General features: G+C 33.4%; 1 protein-coding gene, 1 long non-coding RNA gene and 1 pseudogene across 2 annotated transcripts; 1 reads left to right on the top strand and 2 right to left on the bottom strand.

Moving 5' to 3' along the window:
- Positions 1-1785: 1785 nt before the first annotated feature.
- LOC107057731 (G-type lectin S-receptor-like serine/threonine-protein kinase At4g27290) lies at positions 1786-5099 on the bottom strand. Its single transcript, XM_015313116.1, has 6 exons — positions 3626-5099; positions 3262-3521; positions 2910-3120; positions 2572-2809; positions 2338-2488; positions 1786-2243 (listed from the first exon to the last, which is right to left on the bottom strand). The coding sequence occupies exons 1-6, from the start codon at positions 4920-4922 to the stop codon at positions 1941-1943; spliced, it is 2460 nt and encodes an 819-aa protein (XP_015168602.1). The 5' UTR covers positions 4923-5099; the 3' UTR covers positions 1786-1940.
- A 2306-nt stretch (positions 5100-7405) lies between these two features.
- On the top strand, positions 7406-10026 carry LOC107062457 (uncharacterized). Its single transcript, XR_001474624.1, has 2 exons — positions 7406-7684; positions 8465-10026. It is a non-coding gene; the product is annotated as an uncharacterized lncRNA (long non-coding RNA).
- Positions 8211-11606, bottom strand: LOC102591824 (G-type lectin S-receptor-like serine/threonine-protein kinase At4g27290; annotated as a pseudogene).
- Positions 11607-12397: the final 791 nt, after the last annotated feature.

Raw genomic sequence — 12397 nt, 5'->3', positions numbered from 1 at the left:
TTTCCCCTAGTTACTTAATCGTATTCGACTTCTATCACAAATCTAAAGTCCAATTGTTAGAGTGAATAAAGTTATTCAATAGAGAGAATTAAAAAAAAAGGGTCCCTTATATCCAAGTATAACTTCAAAAATATGTGGTGAATTAGCAACTACTTCTTCGTGCTTAAGGAGAAATCTCGATAGTCCCTTCTATCTTGGGTAGCAGACAGTAAGTAGTGGAAACCAAAAAAAAAAAAATCATCAAAACTAATCTTTCGGAATTTTCTCTTCCTAGTCAACTTCTCCATTTTTAGAGTTAATAACTTTGATGGTTACTCAACTATTAACTTTTTTCACAGAAAATCACTCAACTTTCATTTTCAACTCAAAAGTCACTCAATTACGACTTCTTTGCATAGAAAGTCACTCATCCTATTTTATTATTATTTTCACTAAAATTTGCTAACATGAAATTTTTATTTTTAATCAAAATTTTAAAACCCAAATACATATCCATTTAAACCATTTAATGATCCGCCCCATTTAATCTGACCCGCTAAAAATATGATATTGAACTTTTTATTTTATCATTAGTTCCCCGAAACATTCTCTCTTGTCTCAATTTTCTCCTAGTGTTCTTCTTCTTTTTCTTTTTTTTATACTTTTTTTAAACTCTAAAAACAAATACAAGAACTCAAAGTGGCTTGTTAAATATACAGACAGCTAAAGAAAAAGTTGGAGATACACAAACAAAAGGTTTCATTCCATTAACATATATAAAAGAAAGTTGGAGCTATTAAATATTAAACTTCTTGACAGCTAAAGAAGCCAAGATTAATTAGGCAAGAAATCAGAATGCAAAACAAAATAAATAAAAAAAACGCAAAAAAGAGCAACTCTTATAATTTTGTCTTGCTTTTGAGTTTATCATAGATAAAAGTTTGTTTAGCCTTTGAGGGCTTGTATTCTTATTTTTATTTTAATTCCAAAGGCCAACAGGCACCTTTGAGGGCTTGTATTTGTTTTTAGAGTTTTTTTTTAAAAAAAAAAAAGAAAAAACAAAAGAGAAGAAGAACACTAGGAGAAAAAGGAGTCAAGAGAGAATGATTTGGGGAACTAATGATAAAATAAAAAGTTTAATATCATATTTTTAGCGGGTCGGGTTAAATGAGGCGGGTCATTAAATGGTTTAAATGGATATGTATTTGATTTTTAAAATTTTGGTTAAAAATAAAAATTCTATGTCAGCAAATTTTAGTGAAAAAAGATAATAAAATAAGTTGAGTGATTTTCTATGCAAAGAAATCATAGTTAAATGACTTTTGAGTTAAAAATGAAAGTTGAGTGATTTTCTATTAAAAGAATTGATAGTTGAGCGACCATCAAAGTTATTAACTCCCATTTTTACTCTAGAGTTGCAAATTTTGGTATGTTGTTCTTTGCTGCTACTTTCAGATTTTGATATTTGGGGAAAATTGTTGATAGAGTGATTCTACATTACCTGCGCAATCATTTGAGTTAATTTTGCATTCAACTTTATTTAAGAAGAGCAGTAGAGGTATCATTCACATATTTCTATCTCTGATTAGAGTGGTATTAACCTTTAAGGACTTGTCTGTGTCTTGAATTTTTCAAAATATATTGCTTCGTTTTGGCAGATTTAGTGAATATGAAACGACAATTTGGACTCATGTTAACAGGGTTTTGAATGGGCAGCATTTGCTTATTGAAATCACTTTCTTCTTCTTTGTTGTTGTTATACAAGTGACATATCTAAAGTATAATATATTCAAAGAACAATGCAAATAGATGAAAAGATCCAATCCATAAGTAGATAATATCTTCAAGTAGAAAAATTCAACTTGATGTTTATTTTAAGTATTACTACTTTATTTCACAATAGCCATAATATCTCTTTCCTATTCATGTGAACACAAATTTAAATTGTTATTTTGTCACACCTACCGAGGATCTAATAATGTGATTGTGACTTCATTTTTTGAACTTCTTGTCTGCGATCCTGATTTTCCTTCGTCATATACATTTCGTTCTGTGAAAAATCCTGGTTCTTTTGCTTTTGGCAGTAGACTCTCATTAGCCAACATCTGAACCACAGTAAACATGCTTGGTCTATCATTCGGATGTTGTTGCACGCATAATAATCCCACTTGAATTGACCTTAAAACTTGAGAAATGTTGTAAGAGTAAGCTAGCTGCTCATCAGCTAGTTCCAACGACCTATCCTCTTTGTAAAGCTTCCATGCCTATTTGAGTTTAGATCTTATGAGTCATGACAAATTCTATTTTTCTAAAGGAAAAAATGAATTGTGCATGTAATACAGGTTAAACAATGCTTACGTGACCGAGAAGGTTAAGGTTGTGGTCTTGATGGGAAAATCCTCTATTTTTCTTGCCACTCACAATCTCTAACACCAATACGCCAAAGCTAAACACATCTGATTTTACCGAGAAGATCCCATCTACTGCATATTCAGGGGACATGTAACCACTGTGCCAATAAAACAACACCATGAGAATTAAAGAACCAAGATGTCATATGAGAGTACACTGTAAAATATTAGAGATTCGTACTGTGTCCCAACAACTTTGCGTGTTTTTGCACCCATCTCATTTCCTGTAACACTTCGAGCCATGCCAAAGTCTGATATCTTTGGATTCATTTCTATGTCTAGCAAAACATTGCTTGCTTTAAGGTCTCTATGGATAATCCGTAGTCTAGAATCTTGATGGAGATACAATAAACCACGAGCAATTCCGTTGATGATGTGGAAACGCTTTGGCCAATCAAGCAATTTATTCTTTGTTTGGTCTGCAAAATAAGCTTTCTTGTGAGCAGATTTTTTCATGTTATGACTAATAGATCTAATTATTACTCATTTTAGCTTCTGTAATAGGTTAGAAATCCAAACCAAATATGTACGAATCTAGGCTGTTGTTAGGCATGTATTCATAGATCAACATCTTTTCTTCCCCTTGGATGCAGCAACCCAGAAGTCTCACAAGATTTCGATGCTGAAGTTTGGCAATATAAATAACTTCATTTGTGTATTCATCAAGTCCTTGCATGGAAGTCCTTGACTGTCTCTTCACGGCAATTTCTTGTCCTTCCTCCAGCACTCCCTAGAAATGGCAAATGTATAATAGCTGAACATAGATTTTACAAAGACGAGAATATTGCAGAATGAAAATCATCTCTAGTACTCTGATCTTGAGCATAAAGCCATAAACTAGTTACTGTTTCAACAAATTTGCATTGTATACCTTGTAAACTGGTCCAAATCCACCCTCTCCAATTTTGTTGTTGAGCGAAAAGTTATTTGTGGCTCTTGTTATTGTCGACCATGGGAACAGTGGAAGCTCAAAATCTTCTCTGAGTTTCAGTTTCTTCTTTTTCCGTTTGTACCACAACAAAATCAGGATTAGCAGAATCGTTGCCACCAACAATGAGAAACTCACTGCGAGTATTTTTGCCTTCTTTCTGTTTGAACCTGCCTCAGATTCTACATTTTTTAAGTCAGTCACTGCAAATCAAGACACCCTTCTTACTTTGAATAATACACTCTTAATGTGTTGAAAAACTAAGCTGAGAAACAGTTCATGAGAAATTTCTTAAACAAGTTCTTACCTTGCTCTGAAGAATCCATCTTGATGAAAATGTCTTGTCCTGTGTCCGACATCTTTCTGATGTCAACCAATTCCTCAAACCATAATAAGCAACCTTTGTTTCCATTACTTATATTTAGACTTGAATAAGCTGTGCAGGAGCAGTCCGTGGAGCATACTTGCCTACACCCTTCGAGTGTCATGGTTTTATTGTTCTGAGAGTGCTTAGTATCTGGCAACTTGATTCCAGGATATCTTATAAATACATGTTCCCTTTTGCAATCTAAGGGTGTCCTCCGAACACACCCTGTTGTCCAATCTCCCTTTGCCCATTGTTGTGGATATTTAGGTACAAACTTATCCAAACATCCACAAATAGGTTCATTATCTATGTCACACCTTCCATACACACCACACAAGCTATATGTATCACAATTATCCGCAGGTAACCTGTAGTGAATATGCCATCTCTTTGTCTGATCCACCCACACGAAGCGTTGTATATCACCGTTGCTAGTCATGACCATTCTTGATAAAATCGAGCTGTGATTAATGAGAGAAAAGATATAGTAAATCCCCTCCTCATTGAAAGCAAATTGAAATCTATAAAGTCTGCTTTGTTGTAGTAGTGGTATGGGTGCCCCACTCCATTTTAAACCATTCCATGGTCCTACACGATATAATACATTTGTCCCACTTTTGGTGAGAATCTGTGGATATCCTGTAGGATCAATGCTACGAGTGAATTCTCCTGGAGCTGGATCATTATCGTTCTTCCATGATGAAAGGTAAAACTCATGTCCAGTTTTAAAACTTTTGCCAATCTTCATACCAGGCAAGTGTGTATCAGTTGGAAAATTGAAGCTCTGCCAGAGGAAATTTTCTGGGTTGTCATCATTTGCATCTTTTACAACAAGATTACCAGAATCTAAAAGCACTGCAACTGGATTGTGGACTGATCTTGAGGTGTTAGTAGACCATATAATTTTATTCTTGTCATTGAGAAGTGCAAGTATTCCCGGTTCGGTGACCTTCAAAATGACTGAAGATGTATTGGTAAGAGGTTTCTCTCTGTTTGCAACCCATACTACTGTTTGCATATAAGGAAGAATTTGCTTGTACCATATCCCAATATATCGATTTGAGGAACCGCTGGGGTTGAAGAATCCCAGCTCAAAGGTTCCACTGGATGAAACAATAGTTTCACCATCTATGATGAATTGATTTGTAGTGATTAAGTCGGTTGTTGTTGTAGACAAACTACTGTGTATAGAAGAGCAGAAAGTCAACAGAAAAAGTAGGAACAAACTAGCTTCCATAGATTATGCTGTGGTTTAATTTCTGGAAAGTGGCATATAAAATTCTGAAATTTGTATTTACTTCATATCCTTTTTGGACACGGCACCATGTTAATTTCTAGTTGAATAGTCGTTAACAATGACGGCTATAGACAGTCATTTGAAGTTTATAATACTTTTTGACAAAGTTTACATTTCAATATTTGAGTATAGGAATTCCGTTACCATATCAGAAAGCTATGGTCAGTCCATCACCACCTCGCTTTTCTGGATGATATTATTTGACTAGTCTTGCCTTGGATTTTGGTTCCAAAGTTTGCCATACCACAACTTAAAGCATCTAATGGACGGTAGCGGTGGAGTCAGGATTTTTAGGTTATGAGTTGAGTCAACTAAAAAGGTACGGAGGGAGTAGTAACTCTTTTAACGTGAAATAGGATGAATCAGGAATGTGATAACTGATTGATACTAACCATTATTGTTAGTTGTCACTCTGATATTTGATACTGAGATTAAAAAAAAAAAAAAATTCCACAAAAGAAAATCTTCAGTTATTGCTAAAAATCTTGAGTTCAGAGCCTAAAGGGTAAAAAAATTGACAAATATTTCAAAAGGCACATCAAATTTTTTTCTAACCAAAAGGGGACGTAGCGATTTTATTTGACGCCGTTAACAGATCAAAATCGCTGCCCTATCAGCGATTTTGTACAATTTTTTAATTATATTTTTCAGAAAATCGCTGCCCGTGCAGTGTTTTTGCGAATTTTTTTTAAAAAAATTAAAATCGCTGCTGTGGCAGCGTTTTTATAAAAATAAATTTATTTTATTTTTTGGAAGGCAGCGATTTTCGTTAATTTTTTTTTTAAATCTTTGGTGGAATTTTTATTTTTTTTGGTCAACTAGTCGACATGATGTTGACTAGTTGACAGAAATTTCAAAAAAAAAAAAAAATTCCACCAAAATTGCTGTCAAGGCAACGATTTTTAAATTATTTTTTTTCTTTTACAATTAGATAGACTAGTTGACAGAAATTTCAAAAAAAAAAAAAAAAATTCCACCAAAATCGCTGCCATGGTAACGATTTCTAAAAAAAATAAAAACATTCCACAAAATTTATAATAATGCTGCAACAGCAGTTATTTAAAAATAAATAAATGAAAATCGCTGCCAAGGCAGCGATTTTCAAAAAAATAAAATAAATTTGTTTTTATAAAAACACTGCCACAGCAGCGATTTTAATTTTTTTTTTTTTAAAATCGCAAAAACGCTGCACGGGCAGCGATTTTCAGAAAAAAAAAAGTTGGACAAAATCGCTGATAGGACAGCGATTTTGATTTGTTAACGGCGTCAAACAAAATCGCTACGTCAATAACAATTTTGCCCTTTTGATTAGAAAAAAATTTGATGTGCCCTTTCGAAATTTTTGTCAATTTTTTTTTGCCCTTTAGGATCCGGACTCCTAAAAATCTCAACCAATGCAATTAATACACCATTGCAGAATATAAGCTAAGAAGAAAGCATACATTGTTTGTTTTCGTTGAAGATTATCCTTGCATGGATCTAATTATATATATGATTAATAAGGATTATGATGGGATTGATGATAAAATTCTCTTATTTTTAATTCGAAATTTCTGATTGAGTCTTAAATATGACAAAAATCCTGTTAGAAAGAGCTTTTCCCTTAAATTGATTTTACACGATACAAAACTGTAAGATCGAATTAAGCAAAACTCCAATACATAATATCAAAATTAACTTTATTAATGGTATATTAAAACTTTTAATCTAACAACTTTTACTTTGTATATTATCTAAAAGTACTAAGGATAATATGGAGAAATATTAATAAAATTCTCTTGATTTGACGTGCATAAATGGACATTTAATGATCTTACTTGGGTTTGATTTTCGACTTTAGCATGTATCAAATTTTAATTTTTTAAAACATTTTATTAATTATAGTCCAGTTCGTTTGGTTGTTTTTTTCTTCAGTTTTCAGAGAATTCACCTCAAAATTTATAGCAAGTAGTTGACATGTTTATATTATTTATATTAAAAATAATGATGTTCCCAACACTTTTAAATCATTGGGTCCACCTCTCAAAGAATCAAGAGAGGAAATTGCCGTGCAAGTTAGGAAAAACTAGTATTATTAGTGGGGTTGTTGGGCAGGAATAAATTATTTTATGATTAATTATTTTGGAATAAATTATTTTGAGATAAATTATTATACGTATGTATATGAAATAACTTATTTATAATTTAAATGATAAAATAAATAATTTAATTATCTAATACCTTCAATCAAATAAAAAATAAAATAATTTCACATTTTATTTCAAAACTATTATATTTTATAGCTCACGTCAACATAATCTACATGAAATGGACAAGTGGACGTCCTTCAATTTGTAAGTGATGTTTCAGTCAAATATTTAACACCTTATTTTCCTTAGATTCGAGGGAAATGGTGGGAAGCTTCTTTTTTTTAACCATAAATACCAAGAAAATTTCATTAAATCCAAATAGAGCAATATAGAAAGTTACACTAAACACTAAAAAAAAAAGAGTATAAAAATAGCAATAATTACCCACACAAAAAAAATTGCATAGTAAATATGTGAGTATTCCATATTTTCCCTTTGGATGTTTACAACAAAATTGCTCGTTCTTAGATCCCATTTCTCAAAGTAGATTTTTCAGGCTAATCTTCCGGAATTATCTCTTTCCAGACTCCATCTCCGGCAATCGCCTCTCCCTTTACAAGAAACTCTACTTTGGTATTGGTTCTTTGCTGTTACTTTGATGATTTTGATATTTGGGGAAAGTTGGTGTTGTAGTCATTCTATATTAATATTACCTGGGCAATCATTTGAGTTAATTTTCTATTCACTTATAGAATTGTTCAAAATATATTGCTTCCTTATAGCAGATTTAGTGAATATGAATGGGGACCATTTGGTTATCGAAATCAGTTTCTTCGTCTTTGTTGTTATATAAGAAACACAATGTTCAAACTCGAGTAGAGAGAATCAAATTTGGGGAATTTCTGATTGTATTTCATAAAGTGTATTACAAAAGATGAAGTATGCCACTATATATACATGTGGAATCTACTGCCTGACACCTAACTAACTTGTGTAACTAACTACTTGCATTGCTAACTAACTGATCAACAAATTAACTAACTAATCAACAAATTAACTAACTAATTGAATATACATAATTATGCCTCTAAATCTGCATTACACTATTATCTCCAATACACGAACATACCTAAAGTATGTATTCGAAGAACAACAGAAATAGATAAAAAGATCCAATGCATAAGTAGATAATATAATCAAGTAGAAAAATTCAACCTGATGTTTATTTTAAGTTCTTACATATCTTTCCTATTCATGTACACACAAGTTTAAATAGTTATTTTGTCACACCTACCGAGGATCTAACATTGTGATTGTGAATTCATTTTTTGAACTTCTTGTCTGCGATCCGGATTTTCCTTCATCGAATATGTTTCGTTCTGTGAAAAATCCCGGTTCTTTTGCTTTTGGCAGTTGACTCTCATTAGCCAACATATGAACCACAGAAGACATGCTTGGTCTATCATCTGGATGTTGTTGCACGCATAATAAACCCACTTGAATTGACCTTAAAACTTGAGAAATATTGCAAGAATCAGCTAACTGCTCATCAGCTAGTTCCAAGGACCTATCATCTTTGTAAAGCTTCCATGCCTGTATGAGTTTAGATCATATGGATCATGACAAATTCTATTTTTGTAAAGAAAAAAATGAGTTGTGTGTGTAATACAGGTTAAACAGTGCTTACATGACCGAGAAGGTTAAGGTTGTGATCTTGATGCATAAATCCTCTATTTTTCTTGCCACTCACAATCTCTAACACCAATACCCCAAAGCTAAACACATCTGATTTTACCGAAAACATCCCATCTACTGCATATTCAGGGGACATGTAACCGCTGTGCCAATAAAACAACACCATAAGAATTAAAGAAGCAAAGATATCATATGAGAGTACATTGCATGATATTAGAGATTCTTACTGTGTCCCAACCACATTGCGTGTTTTTGCTCCCATCTCATTTCCTGTAACACTTCTGGCCATGCCAAAGTCTGATATCTTTGGATTCATTTCTGTATCTAGCAAAACATTGCTTGCTTTAAGGTCTCTATGAATAATCCGTAGTCGTGAATCTTGATGGAGATACAATAAGCCACGAGCAATTCCATTGATGATGTTGAAACGCTTTGGCCAATCAAGTAATTTGTTCTTTGTTTGGTCTGCAAAATAAGCTTTCTTGTGAGCATATTTTTTCATGTTATGACTACTAGATCAAATTATTACTCATTTTAGCTTGTACAATAGGTTAGAAATCCAAACCAAATATGTATGAATCTAGGCTGTTGGTAGGCATGTATTCATAGATCAACATCTTTTCTTCTCCTTGGATGCAGCAACCCAGAAGTCTCACAAGATTTCTATGCTGAAGCTTGGCAATATAGATAACTTCGTTCTTGTATTCGTCAATTCCTTGCATGGAAGTCCTCGACAGTCTCTTCACGGCAATTTCTTGTCCCTCTTCCAGTACTCCCTAGAAATGGCAAATGTATAATAGCAGAACATAGATTTTACAAAGACTAGAATATTGCAGAATAAAATCATTTCTAGCATAAACTAGTTACCGTTCCAACAAATTTACACTGTATACCTTGTAAACAGGTCCAAATCCACCCTCTCCAATCTTGTTGTTGAGCGAAAAGTTATTTGTGGCTCTTGTTATTGTAGACAATGGGAACAGTGGCAGTTCAAAATCTTCTCTGAGTTTCAGTTTCTTCTTTTTGCGCTTGTACCACAACAAAATCAGGATTAGCAGAATCGTTGCCATCAACAATGAGAAACTCAGTGCAAGTATCATTGCCTTCTTTCTTTTCGAACCTGCCTCAGATTCTACAATTAATTTTTTAAGTCAACCACCGCAAATCAAGACAGGTCACTAACTTTGCATTATATCATCTCTATTTGTTGAAAAAAGAGAGTTAAGAAACACATGGGAAATTTCTTAAACAAGTTCTTACCTTCCTCAATTGAAAAAAAATAAGAAGGTTACCTTCCTCTGAAGAATCCATCTTGATGAAAATGTCTTGTCCTCTTTCTGACAGCTTTCTGATGTCAACCAATTCCCCAAACCATAATAAGCAACCTTTGTCTCCGTTACTTATATCTAGACTTGAATAAGCTGTGCAGTTGCAGTTCGTGGAGCATACTTGCTTACACCCTTCGAGTGTCATGGTTTTATAGTGCTGAGAGTGCTTAGTATCTGGCAACTTGATTCCAGGATATCTTATAAATACATGTACCCTTTTGCAATCTAAGGGTGTCCTCCGAACACACCCTGTTGTCCAATCTCCCTTTTCCCATTATTGTAGATTTTTAGGTACAAACTTCTCCAAACATCCACAAATAGGTTGAGTACCTAAGTCACAGCTCCCATGCTCACCACACAAGCTATATGTATCACAATTATCCGCAGGTAACTTGTAGTGGCTATGCCATCTCTTTGTCTGCTCCACCCACATGAAGCGTTCTATATCACCATTGCTAGTGATGACTATTCTTGATAAAACCGAGCTGTAATTAGTGAGAGAAAAAATATAGTAAACCTCCTCCTCATTGAAAATAAATTGAAATGTATAAAGTCTGCTTTGTGTTAGTAGTGGTATGGGTGCCCCACTCCATCGTAAACCATTCCATGGTCCTATACGGTTTAATACATCTGTGCCACTTTTGGTGAGAACCTGTGGATATCCAGTAGGATCAATATTACGAGTGAATTCTCCTGGAGCTGGATCATTATCACTCTTCCATGCTGAAAGGTAAACCTCATGGCCAGTTTTAAAATTCTTGCCAAGCTTCATATCAGGCAAGTGTGTATCAGTCGGAAAATTGAAGCTCTGCCAGAGGAAATCTTCTGGATTGTTATCATTTGCATCTTTTACAACAAGATTACCAGAATCTAAAAGCACTGCAACTGGATTTTGGACTGATCTTGAAGTGTTAGTAAACCATATAGTTTCATTCTTGTCGTTGAAAAGAGCAAGTATTCCAGGCTTGGTGACCTTCAGTTGTACTGAAGATGTATTCGTGAGTGGTTTTTCTCTGTTTGCTACCCATACAACTGTTTTGATATGTGGAAGTATTTGCTTGTACCAAATCCCAATATATCGATTTGAGGAATCGCTGGGACTGAAGAATCCCAGCTCAAAGGTTCCACCGGATGAAACAATAGTTTCACCATCTATGATGAATTGATTTGTACTGATTAAATCTGTTGTTGTAGTAGAAATAATATTGTGTATAGAAGAACAGAAAACCAACGAAAAAAGTATGAAGAAATTAGCTTCCATAGATGATGCCATGGTTTTTACTTTCTGGATAATGAATGGCAAATACATTTCTGAAATTTGTATCTACTTCATATTTTATTCTATTTGAATAGTAGTTAACAATGGCGGCTTTAGACAAGAATTGGAAGTTTGTCAGGTTCTTAATGTCTCTTTGACTAAGTTTACCTCCATTATTTGACTAAAGTAACTCCGTTCCCATATCAGAAGGCTTTGCTCAGTCCATAACCACCTGACTTTTCTTGATGATACTATTTGTCTAGTCTATTATCTTGGATTTTGGTTCCAACGCTCCGTTTCATCTTACACGGTCCTTATTGATATAAAAATACATCTTTATCAAAATTTAATTAAAGGTGTATATTACTAAATTAACCTTGTTAATGATGCTTCCGAACTTTATATTTAATTACTGCTATTTTATTTTGTTATTTAATACTAAGAGTAGAAAGGAAAAAATATATAATAAAATTATCTTGATTTCATAAATTAGTAAGTAAATTAAAACAATTTTTTTTAGAATGGGGATAAGTAAATTGAAACATGAAACGGAGGGTGTGCTATCATAAAAAAAACTTTCCACAAAAGAAAATGTTCAGTTATTGCTAAAAATGCACTTGATTTCTCCCTTTTTTTTACGTTTAATTAATATTGTCAAAGACTTTGGAACATCTGGAATTAGGAAATATTTTAGTCCAAAGTTAGTTGCAGAAAGTCTTTCTTTGCGGCAACTTGTTAGGACGTGAACCAACCATCTTGTGACCAATTAAAATCCCAAAATAGTCCCTTATTTTTGGTTTGAGACTCAAAGTTATTCTTGAATTTTTACATGGAACAGTAGTAATCCCTCATGTTTACAATATTGGTGCACTCTTGGTCCTCCCCCAAAACTTTTGCCTATTTTTCAACATTAATTTTTTCCACAATTTATGTATGAAATATTCGGTCATCTTTTTATATATTTAGTAGAAATAATAACTCTATGCGAAAGAAGGTGAGAAGAGGAATACCTTGTTTTGTTTGGTAAAAATATTATTACGGTTAAAGTCGAAAGGTTCATCACGT

Source organism: Solanum tuberosum, unplaced genomic scaffold (assembly GCF_000226075.1).
Source record: "Solanum tuberosum cultivar DM 1-3 516 R44 unplaced genomic scaffold, SolTub_3.0 scf00226, whole genome shotgun sequence".
In the NCBI taxonomy this organism is placed as follows: Eukaryota; Viridiplantae; Streptophyta; class Magnoliopsida; order Solanales; family Solanaceae; genus Solanum; species Solanum tuberosum.
This window is presented reverse-complemented; position numbering and strand designations above follow the sequence as displayed.